The sequence below is a fragment of the Canis lupus genome, chromosome 7 (genome assembly GCF_048164855.1).
Source record: "Canis lupus baileyi chromosome 7, mCanLup2.hap1, whole genome shotgun sequence".
NCBI lineage: Eukaryota > Metazoa > Chordata > Mammalia > Carnivora > Canidae > Canis > Canis lupus.
The window spans coordinates 49,614,503-49,634,608 of NC_132844.1; the positions used below are offsets into that span (position 1 = coordinate 49,614,503).

General features: G+C 38.9%; 1 protein-coding gene across 8 annotated transcripts in view; it reads left to right on the top strand.

Moving 5' to 3' along the window:
• The first annotated feature begins 1,957 nt into the window (after nt 1–1,957).
• HMGCLL1 (3-hydroxy-3-methylglutaryl-CoA lyase like 1) overlaps nt 1,958–20,106 on the top strand; it is a 205,610-nt gene continuing 187,461 nt past the window's right edge. For 2 of the 8 annotated variants that reach the window (XM_072832547.1, XM_072832546.1), the window contains exon 1: nt 2,279–2,503. In XM_072832547.1, the coding sequence (XP_072688648.1) occupies nt 2,396–2,503 (108 nt within the window). In that variant the 5' untranslated portion in view covers nt 2,279–2,395. Of the gene's footprint in view, nt 2,061–2,276; nt 2,504–20,106 lie in introns of those variants that run through there. The other 6 variants (XM_072832542.1, XM_072832548.1, XM_072832550.1 and 3 more) reach the window with 5 other exon arrangements.

The following is a 20,106-nucleotide window of genomic DNA, read 5'->3' on the forward strand; positions in this document are numbered from 1 at the left end:
AATGATTTTTTGTATCTTCTTATATTTGAATGATTGAAATACAATGAAAGAGAAATAGCTCAGTCCTGATGCATAATGATAGAACAGAGTGCAGATCATAATATGCCACACACACGGTGATTTTTAACAAGTATTTTCTATGCTGCTCTGATGAAGCCAAGTTTCTTAGCTTGCATACAGGGGTAGAAAGAGCTACATTGCCACCACAGGGATGTGTTGTATCTATTCTCATTTCATTTAGAGCTTTCTTAATTTGCATTAACAGGAATACATATTGAAATTTCATTCTGATCATGAAAAGAAAAATGCACGCTAACTCAACATTAAATTTTCAGCATTTATAATTAACTTTAACATCAAACCTTACCTTCTAGCAAAAGCCCATCTATTTTCCCTCCCTTTCATTTGATAGATTAAACATTCTTAAGATATTTAGTCCTTATTAGTGCTAATGACTTTGGTAGTTACAGGAATTATAGTTTAAATTTTTGATACAGCTTTTTCCATATGAAAGGCATTAAGTAAGCCTGTGTCAACAAATATTTTCCTTTTTATAAGGCTTTTCTGAAAAAACAAAACACTATATTACTATGGTGAACTAATTGGGAAATGACATTTTCTGAAGAACTTTCCTATTTAGCAAACTATTAAGCAGTAAAGTTCACTTCTAGGTGTTTTTCATAGCAAAGGAACATACAGTATCTGGCTTAGAAGTCATATTCTTCAAAAGTTTAGGCTTCACTATGAATTGTCAAAACTATTTCAAGTTTTGAAGGACTGACTCCATTCTGAAGATTACCTTGTTTACTGTCGTTCCAATCGGTCCTTTTAAATTCTTTCAAAAACTCTGTTCTCTGTTAGAGTATTACAGCAGGGAGGGGAAAAAAAAAGTAATAGGCATTGGTGCCACCTGAATGCATTACAGTTGTGGAGGAAAAATAATTAACAGTCGAGCTCTGCTAAAAACAAAACAGAGTGGATTTAACCCTAGGAATACACACCTATAAAATAGTCACTTTCAGGTAAATCATAATTGGGATTTTGTGTGTGTGCTTTAGGAGTTTTAAAGACATCCAATAATTGCATGACTTCACTTTGGTAGGGCTCAGGACACGTTTTCCAAGTTAACGCTCCTTGGTCAAAGCTGTGAGATCTATGATCCCCTTATCCTCTTTGTCCTTTCCAGTGCTGTTCCACTAAGGATCTATATGATATCTCCCCCCTTCTTTGCCTTTTTCTGTCCTTAACTGCTTTGTTTCTATGGCAAATGGAAGTCTCACCAGTCTCCCAAGTAGTAATGATTGCTTCCTTAATCTGAGTGTTAAATTACTTCTAAGTATGTTTGTACTATGTTTTACAAGATAATCTTTGGATCCTTTCATCTGGTTGTGCAACATCAGCCAGCTTCTGATTTCTATTTGCTGCAGGGACCAGTAGAGCTGACTGGTATGCCTGGCCATGCATGCTTGGCTGCTCAAGACTCTTCTTGATGAATATCTTTTCAGTTGCAAGCTGCTGCACCCACTCTGAGAAGTTTTAGAGTGGGTCCAGGTGATGTAAATATGCCTGTGAAGGAGAGGAGGTAGGGAAAAGGTCTGTTCCAGGGCCATCTTCCCAATCCCCTCCACACCAAAGATCACTCCTCTTCTAATACCCTAAGGATTTATGTAGCACTTTTAGTTCCAATGAATTTAGCCTTTTTTTAGGGCTTCAACAATTTTGAGTCGGGCATCTCTTAAGCAACTCAATTCCAGTTCAGTGCTTAACCTGTAGTACCGACTTACTGACACCAAGTTATCTGTGACATCTCTGCCATTGCAGCACTCTCTATATTTATTTTCCTCTTTGTTAGAGCTGTATTTTACCCTTGCAGACGGGCTCAAGACGGTTTAAAATCGAGCTGATCGTCATCAATCACCTACGCGAGTGAGTCCAACGCTGGACAAACCCTACACTAAGCACGAAATCCTGCAGCTGGAAAGGAGCAGACTCACCGGCACAAAAACGCATGCGCCCTTCCTTTTATTTGCACCCTCTTTCTCGCTTAGGCTCTGAACCAGGTGAGAAGCCGGTCAGTGGGGCGTGTGCGGATCGCCCCGCACGCCCGGCGCAGCGAGGGAGAGGCGCCACACCTGGGCGTCCGTGGGCTCCGTTCCGCTTCTCCGCGTTCCGGGCGCCGCAGGTGCTCCCCGCGCTCCCTGCCCGGGCGCGGCCGCCGCCGCCGCAGCCGCCGCCGCCGCCGCCGCCGCCCGCTCCCCACCCTGTCGGCGCCGACGCAGTGCGCGGAGCGGGGCTGGTGCTCGCCGCCTGCGCCCGGAGGGGCGCGCTCCGGGCCGGCGCAGCTCGCTCCGCGTCCCTCTCCTCCCGGCTCCCGCCTGCGGTCGCGGGCCGCGCCATGGGGAATGTGCCATCTGCGGTGAAGCACTGCCTCAGCTACCAGCAGCTTCTCCGGGAGCATCTCTGGATCGGGGATTCAGTGGCTGGGGCGCTCGACACTGCGCAGGTACCACCTCGCGGCCCAGGGCGTCCCCATCCTTTTGCGCACAGCCGGCTGCTCTCTCCCGGTTATGTCATCCACCGCACCCCAGGGCCCTCCCTGCAGCACTTCTGTCTGGCTAGGCCTCACCTGGTAAAAGGTTCCCCATCATCTCTGTGCCGTGAACACGTAGACCCGCCTCCATAGCTCAGACCCAGCAGAATCTCTACCTGTGACAGCCTTTTGCAGGACGCCTAGAGGAAACGGGTTCTTCTGCTTTTCTCTTGGAGGGGCTGCATTATACTCCATGCCTAACTGTAGCCATTCCTCCAGGGATAGTGCCTTTATTATCTTTATTTTATCCTCCCTGTACCGTGTGACAAAGAGGACAATGGGTGGCAGGAAAAGGTGTGACGCCAATGTATAAGGCTAGGAAGACATCGTAGGGTGAAATTATCTAGCATCTCCTTAATTATTCCTAATGCATTTATGCTTCGACGCACTTGAACAAGCTTGGGGGGAAAGATTGTAAGGAACAGCAATTTCGAACCAAAATTTATTCCCGTGTGATTCCTGAATGCCCATTTTAAGACAATAGGCAACTTAATTGTCTAACGTGTTTGCAGCTTAATGCATCTCAAACCAATGGCAGGTAAATGAAAAAAGAAATTTGCTTTTCCTTTAAAAGAGCTCAGAATTAAAAATTTCGCCAAATAGGAACAGTGGTTATTGTTATGTGAACATTAAAGCATGGAAAAAGGAAGGGGCAGTCTAGGGGTTGGACTCTTTTTATTTTTGCTGGATGCAAAATGTTTATCCGTGATTCATCTCGTGAGCAGAATAATGACTTGTGTTAGTTTTACTATTTCAGTGGGTGAACATAATTTGACTACGTGGCTTTAAGTCAACTATTTTAATACTAGGTATCCTTTTTCCTGTAGTTTTACATTTAGTGTATTCTCAGTTTATGAACGTGTGAAATTGTGATCTTTGTTCTGCAAATCAGAATTCAGCATTTGTGGATTCTTTCAAAACCAGTCAGAAGATACACTGCAGGACGCGTGGGTGGCTCAGTGGTTTGAGCCTCTCCTTTTGGCTCAGGGCGTGATCCTGGGTCCTGGGATGGAGTTCCTCATGGGGCTCCCCACAGGGAGCCTGCTTCTCCCTGTGCCTGTGTCTCTGCCTCTTTATCTCTATGGCTCTCATGAGTAAATAAATAAAATCTTAAAAATACATTGTTTCTCATTACTTAAAAGATAGCCATGGTCATCTGGCTCAAAGCCTGTTGCTGAGAACGCATGAGAGGGAAAGTTCTCATATGTTCACATGTCTATTTAATTTTTCTACATTCTAATTTGACTTTTTGCTCTTACAACTTTTTTTTTTTCATAGTTTGTTATAGAATCAGGAATCCTCTTTTTATTCCCTAACTCTGAGACTCCATGATGTTGCTGTATTAACATTGTTTTTCTCTCTCTCATATTCTGATTTTTGGACTGTGAGGGCATTGATGGAAGCTAGGCTGCTATGTGAGGATGTCTGCCCTGTTAAGATGTGGAAGCAAAGTAATAAAAAATGACTAGGAGTGTGAGAAATAGCTATTCCTTCACTAAATATTGCCATTTTATCCCCTGACTTCTTTGCCTGGGAAACTCTTACTCATTTTTCAAACACGGCTTAAATGTCACTTCTTTTTACCAACTCTGCCCTACCCAGAGTTAATGCCCACATTTCTGTGCTTCCATGGCATTTTATGCATAATTCTGTCTCAGTCCCAATCTTGTTGAATGGTAATTTTTTATATCTTGTCTTATTTGAACTCTGTATCATTGACTTCTGACATTGACTCATTGAAATTGGTCTTCCTTGGCTTCCATTAAACAACACCTGTAACTGCTTTAAGCCGTACCTCTCTGGCTCCTTGGTCTGGAACCAGACTGACTCAGTGGCCTATCCCTGTCTGGTTAATGACCAGGTTCCTTGTGACTTCCTATCCACACTCAGGGTTTCAGTTGCTATTTATATATATGCGTTCTCTGGGTTTATATTCCTATCTCCCTCTTAGGCTCCAGTTTTATCATTCAGCTGCTCACTGGACATTATCACTTTGGATATTTCAAAAGCAATTCAAACTCAACATTTTCAAAATTGGATTCGCTTTCTCCTTCCTTCAACTCCACACCTTCTCCAGTATTTCTTGTCAGAGGAATACCATCACAATCTGTCCAGTTCTATATGCCACAAGGCAGGAGCTCCTCAGGAGGCAGCAGCTCTTCATTTCCTATTTTCATTTAATTTCATCCAAAGTGTCACTAAGTTCTGCAATTTTACCTCTTGAATTTCTCTCAAATCCATCAATTTCTCCAACTTTATTGCTACTGCCAATTTTAAAATGGTACTGTCTCTTGTGGACTACTAAACAATTGGAGTCCTTCAACCCAGGGTTATATAATTAGTTGGGAGATAGTCTGTATTTTGAATGGATCCCTGCCGTGTTCCCCCTCTCCCCCTCACTTTACAGCTTTGTACTCATTTCCATTACTTTCAGGAATGAATACCAAAGGTTTCAATGTGTCTCTGAAGCTTCAAAGGGTGTATTTACTGCATTTCTCTGCAACATCAACTTAAGATACTTTCTTATTCTTGCTTGCCACAGTGGCCCTCTTTGAATTCTTTGTAATGTTTCTTCTTTCTCTTTGTTTTCCCCTCTGCTGGGAAGATTATTTTTTAACGAATTAACTTCTGTTCACCCTGTGGATCTCAACACAAATGTTACTTTCTCATAAAAATCTTTCCTAGACTCTTAAGGCAAGCAACTCCTGTTTCCTAAACGGCTCAATGAACAATTCATTATATATAATATGAATTATATATTTATATTTGTGATTATCTGTTGTGTAGTTCTCTACCAGAATCTAAGCATCATAAAAGTAAGGGAGAGATCTACCATTCTTAGCAACTAACAGAATGTCTGGTTAGTTTTTCATGGCCAGTAAATACTTTCTGAATGAACGAATTAACTACTGTTTATCTGCTGTTTATGGGACCATGAAATTCTTTGAAGCATTTGCCAAATTAGTGATTGGTACATTGTGGTACAATAATAAATAGTAGTTAAATGAATCCTAATGTGATGAGAATGAATACTTGAGATCAATACAGTTTGGTCTTAGTGATAGAAGATGGATATTGTCAACTCTCTTACCTTTTCATCTCACAGGAGCTAGTCAGGCTTTGATGGGAAGAAGAGCTAAAAATAGTTTTTTTTGGGGGGGGGTGATGAGATAGCATGGTGCTTAACCAATTACTGTAAAATCTGGCAGAAAGAATCATGAGAAGGACCCCTGGGATTTGAAACAATTTGGTAACCATTGGGGAAGATACAATATTACATTTTGAAAGAATCCTGTGCGAGATAATGGAAGATTGGAAACTTAGATCTTTTTCTGCTACCACTTCATTGTGTGAGTTTGTGTAGGCAATATCCTGGCTATATCTTAAAATTTTAGTCTACAGGTGAGGTAATAATGTATCCCTGATAAATGATTAGGTTGAAAAATAAATATGGGCATGTGTATATGTAAATATTCATGTATTTGAAGTTTAACAATTTATTATCCAATACACAATGGATCAGTGTGAATACAAGGTGTACAGTACTACAGCTCCACTGATTAAATTCTTTAAGTCTCTAATTTTTTGCTAATAACACTGATTTTGCAGAAGATTTCATTTTTTTTTTTTTTTTGCAGGAGGTTAAAATTGATGATCATCCTATAGTTCAAGCTATCTTTTAAGCCTATTGTATTTTCCATTTGTCTCTTCTAATGCATATGAAGAAGCTGGTTTAATTGGTATGTTTAAGATTTTGATTAAATGTAAGGTAACTAGTAAAGCAATCTCTTTTTTTTTTTTTTTTTTTTTTTTTTAAGCAATCTCTTTTTGATTTCCAAGTGCTGTTTAGGCAATAGCTAATTTTTTTTTTCATATATTAATACCCTGTTGTGACAATAAAATTCTCCAGGGTCTAAATTCTAAATCAAATAATATTTTAAATGCAGTGATGTATAAAAGCAAAATTATAAATGGACATTAAAATTATAGTACACTATATCCTGTCCTTTAAGTTATATTTGCCCTCAGAAAAAATACGATTCAAAAAAAGTATTGATGTTAAAAGTTCTCAGGAATCTAACCTAAATATATTTCTGCATAAATTTAATAAGAGGATAATGTGACTATATACTTTTTAGTTTACAGTTATGCAGTTGTTAGTACATTTACTAAATAGGATGACTGGGGAGGAATTTTTAGAAAAGAACCAAGGTACCATCTCACTTTTTTTTTTTTTTTTTTAATTTGTCTCAAGTGTACTTTTTTCTCTATTATTCTCCTCCACTTTTACTCCTTTTATGGCATATTTTTATTATTCACTTCTCCCCTGCCATAGCTTGTTAATTATATACCATTTTTACTGCACTCTTGGTTGTTATCTCTAAGATGTCAACATATGACCTGGACTTATTAAAATATGTAAATTGGTACTTTTGCAACTTATTAAACATACAAATATAGTATTTAAGCCTCATTACTGACTTCTACTTTTTATATTGTATATGTTAATTTTGTTATATTTGTAATATGTATGTATACAGTTAATATACTTTTTATGTTTAGAATATATTTCTTTGCTCTTCATTCCTTTATCTCCATTTTTCCATCTGAAATTCTTGTCCTTCAGCTAGTAGTTCTTTTACTATATTCTTTAGGGAAAATCTGATGATTTTTCAGTTTTGTTTGAAATTACATTGATTTTGATACATATATACATATAATAAGCATAAATATAAGTTAATATTGACCATAGATATACATTCCATATAAGGAATTAAAATGCATGACAACAGCACAAAATATAGATTTCTCAATAGATACAATGGAAGCAAGAGACAATGAAGCATTGGTCTTATTTTTGCCTCTTTAATGGTAATGAGTCTTCTCTTTGTCTTTGGTTTCCAGGAGTATGACTATGATGTATCTAGATTTAACTATCTTTGCATTTGCCAATAGTTTGTAGCATTTTTCGGATCTATGGCTTGATGCTTTATTGGTTTTCATAGGTTTTGGAAAAATTTCAACCATTTCTCCATAAGTATTGCTTCTTTCTCTCTTAATCTCTCCATTTGAATTTATAATTTGAAAAATCTTAGAACTTTTCCTATGCTCCATCTATTTCTTACACTCATTTTTGTGTTTTTCATATTTTTTCTCCATCAGTCTGAATATTTTCTTCTCACTTGTATTCCATTTCACTAATTCTCTCTTCAGTTGTAATTTGCTGTTAATCTAATTTATTGTGTTTCATTTTATATTTTTGAGTTAATGCATTTCTTTTTTTTTTTTTTAATTTATTTTTTATTGGTGTTCAATTTACTAACATACAGAATAACACCCAGTGCCCGTCACCCATTCACTCCCACCCCCCGCCCTCCTCCCCTTCTACCACCCCTAGTTCGTTTCCCAGAGTTAGCAGTCTTTACGTTCTGTCTCCCTTTCTGATATTTCCCACACATTTCTTCTCCCTTCCCGTATATTCCCTTTCACTATTATTTATATTCCCCAAATGAATGAGAACATATAATGTTTGTCCTTCTCCGACTGACTTACTTCACTCAGCATAATACCCTCCAGTTCCATCCACGTTGAAGCAAATGGTGGGTATTTGTCATTTCTAATAGCTGAGTAATATTCCATTGTATACATAAACCACATCTTCTTTATCCATTCATCTTTCGTTGGACACCGAGGCTCCTTCCACAGTTTGGCTATCGTGGCCATTGCTGCTATAAACATCGGGGTGCAGGTGTCCCGGCGTTTTACTGCATTTGTATCTTTGGGGTAAATCCCCAACAGTGCAATTGCTGGGTCGTACGGCAGGTCTATTTTTAAGTCTTTGAGGAACCTCCACACAGTTTTCCAGAGTGGCTGCACCAGTTCACATTCCCACCAACAGTGTAAGAGGGTTCCCTTTTCTCCGCATCCTCTCCAACATTTGTTGTTTCCTGCCTTCTTAATTTTCCCCATTCTCACTGGTGTGAGGTGGTATCTCACTGTAGTTTTGATTTGTATTTCCCTGATGGCAAGTGATGCAGAACATTTTCTCATATGCATGTTGGCCATGTCTATGTCTTCCTCTGTGAGATTTCTGTTCATGTCTTTTGCCCATTTCATGATTGGATTGTTTGTTTCTTTGGTGTTGAGTTTAATAAGTTCTTTATAGATCTTGGAAACTAGCCCTTTATCTGATACGTCATTTGCAAATATCTTCTCCCATTCTGTAGGTTGTCTTTCAGTTTTGTTGACTGTATCCTTTGCTGTGCAAAAGCTTCTTATCTTGATGAAGTCCCAATAGTTCATTTTTGCTTTTGTTTCTTTTGCCTTCGTGGATGTATCTTGCAAGAAGTTACTATGGCCGAGTTCAAAAAGGGTGTTGCCTGTGTTCTTCTCTAGGATTTTGATGGAATCTTGTCTCACATTTAGATCTTTCATCCATTTTGAGTTTATCTTGGTGTATGGTGAAAGAGAGTGATCTAGTTTCATTCTTCTGCATGTGGATGTCCAATTTTCCCAGCACCATTTATTGAAGAGACTGTCTTTCTTCCAATGGATAGTCTTTCCTCCTTTATCGAATATTAGTTGCCCATAAAGTTCAGGGTCCACTTCTGGATTCTCTATTCTGTTCCACTGATCTATGTGTCTGTTTTTGTGCCAGTACCACACTGTCTTGATGACCACAGCTTTGTAGTACAACCTGAAATCTGGCATTGTGATGCCCCCAGATATGGTTTTCTTTTTTAAAATTCCCCCGGCTATTCGGGGTCTTTTCTGATTCCACACAAATCTTAAAATAATTTGTTCTAACTCTCTGAAGAAAGTCCATGGTATTTTGATAGGGATTGCATTAAACGTGTATATTGCCCTGGGTAACATTGACATTTTCACAATATTAATTCTGCCAATCCATGAGCATGGAATATTTTTCCATCTCTTTGTGTCTTCCTCAATTTCTTTCAGAAGTGTTCTATAGTTTTGAGGGTATAGATCCTTTACATCTTTGGTTAGGTTTATTCCTCGGTATCTTATGCTTTTGGGTGCAATTGTAAATGGGATTGACTCCTTAATTTCTCTTTCTTCAGTCTCATTGTTAGTGTATAGAAATGCCACTGACTTCTGGGCATTGATTTTGTATCCTGCCACACTACCGAATTGCTGTATGAGTTTTAGCAATCTTGGGGTGGAGACTTTTGGGTTTTCTATGTAGAGTATCATGTCATCGGCGAAGAGGGAGAGTTTGACTTCTTCTTTGCCAATTTGAATGCCTTTAATGTCTTTTTGTTGTCTGATTGCTGAGGCTAGGACTTCCAGTACTATGTTGAACAGCAGTGGTGAGAGTGGACATCCCTGTCTTGTTCCTGATCTTAGGGGAAAGGCTCCTAGTGCTTCCCCATTGAGAATGATATTTGCTGTGGGCTTTTCATAGATGGCTTTTAAGATGTCGAGGAATGTTCCCTCTATCCCTACACTCTGAAGAGTTTTGATCAGGAATGGATGCTGTATTTTGTCAAATGCTTTCTCTGCATCCAATGAGAGGATCATATGGTTCTTGGTTTTTCTCTTGCTGATATGATGAATCACATTGATTGTTTTACGGGTGTTGAACCAGCCTTGTGTCCCAGGGATAAATCCTACTTGGTCATGGTGAATAATTTTCTTAATGTACTGTTGGATCCTATTGGCCAGTATCTTGTTGAGAATTTTTGCATCCGTGTTCATCAGGGATATTGGTCTGTAATTCTCCTTTTTGGTGGGGTCTTTGTCTGGCTTTGGAATTAAGGTGATGCTGGCTTCATAGAACGAATTTGGAAGTACTCCATCTCTTTCTATCTTTCCAAACAGCTTTAGGAGAATAGGTATGATTTCTTCTTTAAACGTTTGATAAAATTCCCCTGGGAAGCCATCTGGCCCTGGACTCTTGTGTCTTGGGAGGTTTTTGATGACTGCTTCAATTTCCTCCCTGGTTATTGGCCTGTTCAGGTTTTCTATTTCTTCCTGTTCCAGTTTTGGTAGTTTGTGGCTTTCCAGGAATGCGTCCATTTCTTCTAGATTGCCTAATTTATTGGCGTATAGCTGTTCATAATATGTTTTTAAAATCGTTTCTATTTCCTTGGTGTTGGTAGTGATCTCTCCTTTCTCATTCATGATTTTATTAATTTGAGTCTTCTCTCTCTTCTTTTTAATAAGGCCGGCTAATGGTTTATCTATCTTATTAATTCTTTCAAAGAACCAACTCCTGGTTCTGTTGATCTGTTCCACAGTTCTTCTGGTCTCGATTTCGTTGAGTTCTGCTCGAATCTTTATTAACTCCCTTCTTCTCTTGGGTGTAGGATCTATTTGCTGTTTTTTCTCTAGCTCCTTTATGTGTAAGGTTAGCTTTTGTATTTGAGTTCTTTCCAGTTTTTGAATGGATGCTTGTATTGCGATGTATTTTCCCCTTAGGACTGCTTTTGCTGCATCCCAAAGATTTTGAACGGTTGTATCTTCATTCTCATTAGTTTCCATGAATCTTTTTAATTCTTCCTTAATTTCCTGGTTGACCCTTTTATCTTTTAGCAGGATGGTCCTTAACCTCCACGTGTTTGAGGTCCTTCCAAACTTCTTGTTGTGATTTAGTTCTAATTTCAAGGCATTATGGTCCGAGAATATGCAGGGGACAATCCCAATCTTTTGGTATCGATTCAGACCCGATTTGTGTCCCAATATGTGGTCTATTCTGGAGAAAGTTCCATGTGCGCTTGAGAAGAATGTGTATTCAGTTGAGTTTGGATGTAAAGTTCTGTAGATATCTGTGAAATCCATCTGGTCCAGTGTATCATTTAAAGCTCTCGTTTCTTTGGAGATGTTGTGCTTAGAAGACCTATCGAGTATAGAAAGAGCTAGATTGAAGTCACCAAGTATAAGTGTATTATTATCTAAGTATTTCTTCACTTTGGTTAATAATTGATTTATATATTTGGCAGCTCCCACATTCGGAGCATATATATTGAGGATTGTTAAGTCCTCTTGTTGAATAGATCCTTTAAGTATGATATGGTGTCCCTCTTCATCTCTCACTACAGTCTTTGGGGTAAATTTTAGTTTATCTGATATAAGGATGGCTACCCCTGCTTTCTTTTGAGGACCATTCGAATGGTAAATGGTTCTCCAACCTTTTATTTTCAGGCTGTAGGTGTCCTTCTGTCTAAAATGAGTCTCTTGTAGACAGCAAATAGATGGGTCCTGCTTTTTTATCCAGTCTGAAACCCTGCGCCTTTTGATGGGGTCATTAAGCCCGTTCACATTCAGAGTTACTATTGAGAGATATGAGTTTAGTGTCATCATGATATCTATTCAGTCTTTGTTTTTGTGGACTGTTCCACTGAACTTCTTCTTAAAGGGGAATTTTAAGAGTCCCCCTTAAAATTTCTTGCAGAGCTGGTTTGGAGGTCACATATTCTTTTAGTTGCTGCCTGTCTTGGAAGCTCTTTATCTCTCCTTCCATTTTGAATGAGAGCCTTGCTGGATAAAGTATTCTTGGTTGCATGTTCTTCTCATTTAGGACCCTGAATATATCCTGCCAGCCCTTTCTGGCCTGCCAGGTCTCTGTGGAGAGGTCTGCTGTTATCCTAATACTCCTCCCCATAAAAGTCAGGGATTTCTTGTCTCTTGCTGCTTTAAGGATCTTCTCCTTATCTTTGGAATTTGCAAGCTTCACAATTAAATGTCGAGGTGTTGAACGGTTTTTATGGATTTTAGGGGGGGATCTCTCTATTTCCTGGATCTGAATGCCTCTTTCCCTTCCCAGATTAGGAAAGTTTTCAGCTAGAATTTGTTCAAATACATATTCTGGCCCTCTGTCCCTTTCGGCGCCCTCGGGAACCCCAATTAAACGTAGGTTTTTCTTCCTCAGGCTGTCGTTTATTTCCCTTAATCTATCTTCATGGTCTTTTAATTGTTTGTCTCTTTTTTCCTCAGTTTCCCTCTTTGCTATCAACTTGTCTTCTATGTCACTCACTCGTTCTTCCACCTCGTTAACCCTCGTCGTTAGGACTTCTAGTTTGGATTGCATCTCATTCAATTGATTTTTAATTTCTGCCTGATTAGCTCTAAATTCTGCAGTCATGAAGTCTCTTGAGTCCTTTATACTTTTTTCTAGAGCCACCAGTAGCTGTATAATAGTGCTTCTGAATTGGCTTTCTGACATTGAATTGTAATCCAGATTTTGTAACTCTGTGGGAGAGAGGACTGTTTCTGATTCTTTCTTTTGAGGTGAGGTTTTCCTTCTAGTCATTTTGCTCAGTGCAGAGTGGCCAAAAGCAAGTTGTATTGGGAAAAAGAGAAAAAGAGAGGAGAGAAAGAAGGAAAGAAAAGAGAAAGAGAAAAAAAAGGGAAGAGAAAAAAAAAAACGAAAGAAAAAAAAAAAGAAGAAAAAGAGAAAGAAAAAGAAAGGAGAAAAAAAAGGGGGGGTGGGGGAGGAAACAAATCAAAAAGCAAAACAAAACAAAACAAAACAAAAAACAAAACAACAACAACAACAACAACAAAAAGAACCACAGGGGAGTATCTTCTGATTCTGTGTTAAGTCCCTTGGCTTCTCCTGGAAGTTGTCCGTCTAGCTGGTGTTCTGGGGGAGGGGCCTGTTGTGCTGATTTTCAGGTGTTAGCAGTTGGGGGAGCTGCTGTGCCCCTTGCCTGGTGCAGGGCTCAGTGGGGGTTGTTTGCCCCGTGAGGCCGCAGGAGGAACAGCCCCAGTGGCGGGGCAGCTCTGGAAACCTGGATTCAGCTCCGGCAGGAACTCCGTCTGCAGGGCCTGGAGGCTCCGGGCGGGGCCGCTGATCTGCTCAGCTGGGGCAGGAGCGTCCTTGCAGTCCTGGGCCCTCCCGGCCTCTGCCTGTCCCGGGGGAGGCGGGATCCTGGGCTGTGTCCCGGCGCCCTGTGCTCCGGAGCCTGCGCTGGTGGATTCGCGCTCCCGGGCCGCGCAGCCCCCTCCGCGGAGCTGCCGCCCGAGCCCCTCCGAGCTGCTCCTGGAACCGCGCAGGCCCCTCTGCACGGAGCCTCTTCCTCTGCCCGAGCCCGGCCGAGCTGCTCCCGGGGCCGCGCAGCCCCCTTTGCGCAGCCCCCTCCGCGGAGCCGCCGCCCGAGCCCCTCCGAGTGCGCGCTGCAGGCCTTGGGGAGCTCGGCGCACTCTCCTGGGCGCGCAGTTGCTGTTACTGTCCCAGGGAGCCCGAGGGCATCCCCTCCCTCCTGGGTCCTGCTCCACCTCCCCGCGAGCCCCTTTCCCCCGGGAAGGTCGGTGCAGCTCCTGCTTCTCCGGGACGGGGCTCTCCTGTCCTGGGGACACTCGCCCCGGCCTCAGCCCGGCTCCTCGCGGGCCCCTCCCCCTTGGAGGCCTTTTGTTTCTTTATTTCTTTTTTCCCCATCTTCCTACCTTGATAGAAGCGCGAACTCTTCTCACTGTTGCATTCCAGCTGGTCTCTCTTTAAATCTCAGGCCGAATTCATAGATTTTCAGGATAATTTGAAGGTTTTCTAGGTAGTTTGGTGGAGACAGGTGATTTGGAGACCCTACTCTTCCGCCGTCTTGCTCCTCCGGAAGTGAGTTAATGCATTTCTATGTAATTTTTAAAGCCATTTTTTTGTTCTTTGCCATGATTTTTCATCTTGTCATGAATTCTTGAATATTAGAATTATTTTAAGTTCCATGTCTGATAACTCCAATGTTTGTATCTCTAGTTGGTCTGATTTATATATTTTTTGTCTTGGAATGCTTATTGATTTTTGAATGTCTGTTCAACCCCTGAAATGAAAACTATAGACATAATTTGAAAGTCCTCAAAATAGCCTTCTCCATAAAGGATTCTTTTCCCCCCTATTTACTCATTTCCCCTTGTTTGCCCCTCCACCTACTTCTGGCAACAAACAATCTGTTCTCTGTATCTATGAGTAGTTTTTTTTATCCCATGTATAAATGATACTTTACTGTATTTGTCTTTCTCTGCCTGGCTTATTTCACTTAGGATAATGCCCTCAATATCTATACATCTTGTCACAAATTGCAGGATTTTTTTTTTTTATGGCTGAAAAATAAGCCTGTGTATATATACTACATCTTATTATTCATCTATTGATGGACACTTAAGTTGGCTATTGTAAATGATGCTGCAGTGAACATGGAGCTGCAGGTACCTTTTCAATATAGTTATTCCCTTTCCTTTGGATACTTAGAGGTAGAATTGCTGGATCTATTTTTAATTTTTAGAGGACCCTTCATACTGTTCCAAGGGGCTGCACCAATTTACATTCCCACCAATAGTACAGGTGTGTTATCCACCCCCCACACCATCCTTTTTAACACTTCTTAGATTTTTGAAAGTAAACATTCTAACAGGTATGAAATGCAGAAAGGGTTATCTTTAGCTTTTAGCAAGTATAAGCATATCTTACCTTAAGCCAATCAGATATTTAGCTGATTTGAGTCAGGGTCTACTTTATTTGTAAGGATTTGTCTTTTTTCTTCATCCTTACTTCTATTTTGTCACTATTCAGGGGTTCTAACTAAAAAGCCTATGGTATTTACCAGAGTGTTTCCTCCTAGGTGGGCCTAAAAATCAAAGTATTTTCTCCACAGCCCCTAAGAATTCTAGAAGCTCTGATGATCTTCTCAACTGTTGATGTAGAATTGGCAGATGTTTTAAGAAGTCATGGCAGGGTGGGTCTTACCATTTTGCTTTTCTTATGCATGGCATATTGGCCACTTAAGTACTCACTACCTTGGCCACTCTCTAAGGCTGTCAAACAAAAGTTTTCATTAATGTTTTGTCCAGATTTTCTGGTTGTTCACAGAAATTCACTGAACAAACTAGTTAAAATATTAATTTAGCATATTACAAACATTTTGAGACAGTTACATTCTAGATAATATGCAAACTGTTTAGAGGAACTATTTATTTTCCCAGCTTTACAAGATATAATTAACATATAATGTATAATTTTATGGTATACAGATTTGATACACTTAATTATTGCACAGTGAATACCGTGTTAGCTTTAGCTAACACTTGAATCACATCACAGAATTATGATTTTTTTGTGTGTGGTGAGAATATCTATGATCTACATTTATAGCAAATTTCAAGTATATAATATAGTATTCATCACTTTGCTATACATTAGATTTTTAGAACTTATTTATCTTATAATGGAAAGTTTGCATGGAGTAATAATTTAAAGCTCAAATACAGAATTAAAAGATTGGCTGCTTCATGAGAAAGTGATACTTCATGGAAAAACAGACTATCCCAATGGTTTTCACTATAAATAAAAATTATGAAAGAGAAAAAAATATTTTAAAAATAAGAAAAATTATGTTCAACTTCAAAATCTGGCTTTAGAGAGGCAGTATAACTACTCCTTCCGTGTGACATAGTTCAGTAAAATTTGTTGAATGAAGCAATGATTAAATGCATAGTCCCTTCATAATTGGTCTTTATTGATAGAAGTTTATCTCAGATCTGTTTTTTTTTTTTTTCGGACATGAAGTTGGTGAACAAATTTTGTTATTGTCATTAACTTTTTCTTTTTAATATTTTACATTGCCTTATTTCATTACTGGTTCATTCTTTCTTTTTTTTGTTGATTTGTAAGCCTTTATAGAAGTCTACATATTTTATCAGTTTATTTGAAAAGGATTTTGTAGGTTTCTTGATCCTCTTGCCTATATGTGTATGTTTGTATCTTTGTGCATTTGTATGACATACTAGCAACTGATTTCTATTTTTTGAAAAAAAAAATTGTATCTCCCTGTTTTCTGAATTTACATTTTAATTTTCTTAATTTGAACATTTAGCTCATATTATTTGTCTTTTTTAAAAAAATAAGTGCTTTAAGACAGTTCACATCCATTTTTCTGTCATTTTATTTTAAATTGTGTCTCTAAAAAGCTAATATGTTTATATGATTGTGTCTATCCTTAATTAGGTGGATTTACCTTTGATTATATGTGATTATGTATAACTATTGATATGTTTATTTTCTGCCATATCTAATAGCCTCACCATTTTATACTTATTTTTGAGGCTATTTGTACTTCTTGGTATTTTTTTATATTTAAATTGATATGCTTGTTTGGAACAAACCATGTATTTCACAGAGTGAACTCATTCATCTTGAAGAAAGTCTGTTTCATTATTATTACACCATGGGTCCTCCACATATTACTAGGTATATTGCCACTCTCAAGACTCTCTTTGTTAACAAAAAATATCTGACAGGTAGGTGGAAGTAGAATTCCAGAGACTTGTAGTACTGATGAAGCCAGAGATTATAGTCATGGGCACAACAAAGTTAGAAAGTTGAAAATATTTGTGGTCAGAATCTTAAACAGTGAGCAGTCACAAGCAATAATAAGCCCTTTGTATAACCATGTGAATTAATGGCTCAGCTAAAGTAAGATTCAGTAAATTTCAGTGGAAGTTGATTATTGGATAGAAGGTTCACCATGACATTAAGTACACTGCAGAGTAATATCAAAATTTCGGGTTAAGAAAACAATGGCAAACTAAGTTCTAATGGCTTTGATGTATAAGGGATATAAGTCCTCAGAAAGGGCTAAAGGACTGTATGGCCAAATCACATGGATCTCAGAGGAGCAAGAATTATTGTACAAATAAAGAGTGACAGTTTTCAGGAAGTAATAGAAACTGCAGATGCCATCTGTACTTCTGGTCATTAAGCAAGGTTATAGAAAACTGAGCAACCTCTACATGAGAGAGTTACCAGTCAGTGCTTTCCATAAGGGTGATCAAGGCTTGATTTAAGGCCAGAAGATGATGGGAATGTTCAGGAAAAGGGTTGTGAATGTCATGGAGCTTGTGACTACAGGTTGAGTTTCCAAATGGAAAAATAAAGAACTTGAATCTTTATATAACTAGAAAGGCAGAGAACTACATGAGGTTCTATAGAGGAAATAGATGGTTGTTGGAAATAATATATAGGGAAATGACTAAAGAAAACAGGATTGTGAAGTAAGGTGGGTTACCTAGTGTTTGATCCTCAACAGTCTTGTGATGGATGTGGTTCTCTTTGGGTATCTCTGTATCAGCTAAGTCTTAGATTTACTGCATTTCAAAGCATCCTTCTCTCTCGAGCATGTAGACTCCATATCTTGGAGTCTCCTTTAATTTGAATTGACTTATATGTGCTTTTGAAAAAAGAAAAAAAAGAGAAAGCTTTTTGTCAAGGTTGTTCACATGTTGATTTCCAAAGAGAAATGCCAGAAATGTGAATGCAGAGACCAAGAGCAGAAACCCTGATGGTTGTGGCTTGGTCTCTGTACCATTTGGAAGAACGCTCCCATGTACTTCATCCTATGCATACTGCATCTAAGATGCAGACTTTTTATAACTTTTTCCCTATTTTTTAAACCAATTAAGATACATTATTTTGTATGAGTTCTCTATTCAGAGTACTTTTATGGTTCGGTAGCTATCACTGTGGAGAGTTCAATATGTACTAGACACTGCCTAACTGTTTTATGTATAGTAACTCATTTAATCCTCCCAACAACCCAGTTTATAAACTGAATAATGGGGATGCAGAAAGGTAAAATAATTTGTTCATGTTCCACAGATAATGAATAGCAGAGCTCAGAAATAAATTCAGGCAGCTTCTAGTTTCAGAGCCCCCAATTTTTACTAATATGTCAGTGTTTCTTCAACTTTTCTGGTGATAAGAATCATTTGAGGTGTTTATTAAATGTACCAGAAATTCTGATTCAGTAGCTCTGAGATGGAGCAAAACTATCACTTTTTTTACTTTTTTTTTTTTTTTTTGCTTTGTTTTTGAAAATCCAGTGCTGAGACTGCCACCCCTCTATCCTGTATCTGCTTTCAGAGGGTCTGCTGTCATATCATGTTTTCTCTAGTCTATCTTTCCAGAGCTCCTGGCTGCTGTCCAGGAAAGACTCCTATGAGTTTCAACTTCCCTTCTGTCCTCTTTGAGGTTGAGACTAGAGTTCTGCCTGGAATAGAATTGCATTGGATACAAAAGGAAAAACAACTTGGTTTCCAATAAATTTCCTGTTCCCTTCAATCTCCAATACTTTCTGTCCTTGGATTTCTGTTGGCTCCTGTATTTCTTGCTTTCTCTTATTCCAGCTGGCTTTCACATCCTTCCCTCCCCCACTCTGTGTTCTTGTTTTTTTCATTAGCTGTGAGCTCCTCCAAGTCTTTTGGCCTTCTTTATGCTTATTCACTCTGTGCTGTAACTTTCCCTGACCCTTTCTTCTCTCCTTGCCTATCCCTTTCCAAGTTTAACTTTTATTTTTGTTTTTTATTTTTCCTCATCAACTAAGGGGTTAGACAGAACCATGACTTTATGGGTCATTGTCATGGAACAGATCATAGTAAGAGAGAGAAAGCAGAATCATATATTTGGGGAATATTGTTATTAACAGAAATTCTGATTTGAAAGTGATTGTCCAGTCTGCTTGAAGCCCTAATAATAAAAGCAACATATAGAATCCCAGGGTTCTCCTGCCGGTCTCTCTTGTTGGTTTAAGTGGGAGATGCAAATCGCCTGTTACACAGGTGAACAGAATTTAACCTCTGGAAATATTTTCTTTGGTCAAGACTATACTTAAAAGATAAGTACATAGAAATGCAGGACTTGGACTCTTTTATTGTATACTTAGCTGCCTCTGGCATCCAGATTATCCTCCTGTGCCAGTGGATATTTGATTTTTGTTACTCTTGATGGACAATTATGTGGGGATGCTTTAAAGAAACCGAGGACATTTTTCAACATTGGCATATTTTCAACAATGTATACCCTATTCATAATACTCAGCAGGCAGGAGTTATGTTTAAATTACCAGAAGTTTGCCATCTTCCCCTTTGGATGATCTTCCTTTTCTGAGAGATCAGAATTCATTCCTAAATGAACACTCAGGTGTTGTTTCATTTCTTCTACATCTGACCAATTTGGGGCCAAATTTTATGTTCTGTTCTTCAGAAAATAATTTTGGTTAGCAGATCTTGCTCCTGAAACATTCATTCTAAAATCAGACTTTATATAAAGACTTTTATGTGAAGATAATTGAGAACATTATTCAAGTTTATAGATGTTTATATTTTTAGATTTTCTTCTTTATATGAAGGCCTAGCAATAATGTAAAGGAAGGCCAAGTAGTGGGAAGGCTCTCTGAAAAATACAAAATGTAAACAAAAACTGCTATTTCTACATAGTGATGAAGGGACCAGAGTTGTTCCCAGCAGGATTTTGATAAGAGGAAATGATATTTCCTTCCTTGGTTTAGAGAGAGGAAGGGCTGTGCTCTGGCTCTCTGGTGCTGGCAAGGTGCTAAGGAGCATGGTGGGCAAGAAGGGGAGATAGAACTGCTAGAGCTTCTGTCCCAATGGCACTATTCAGCCATATTTTCATTTTTCATTGTTGTCTCCTGAAAGCTCATTTCTTTATCCTGCTTTTTATTTGAATCCTGCTTTTTACTGCATTCCTTCTTTGTGACTTGGTTAAAAAC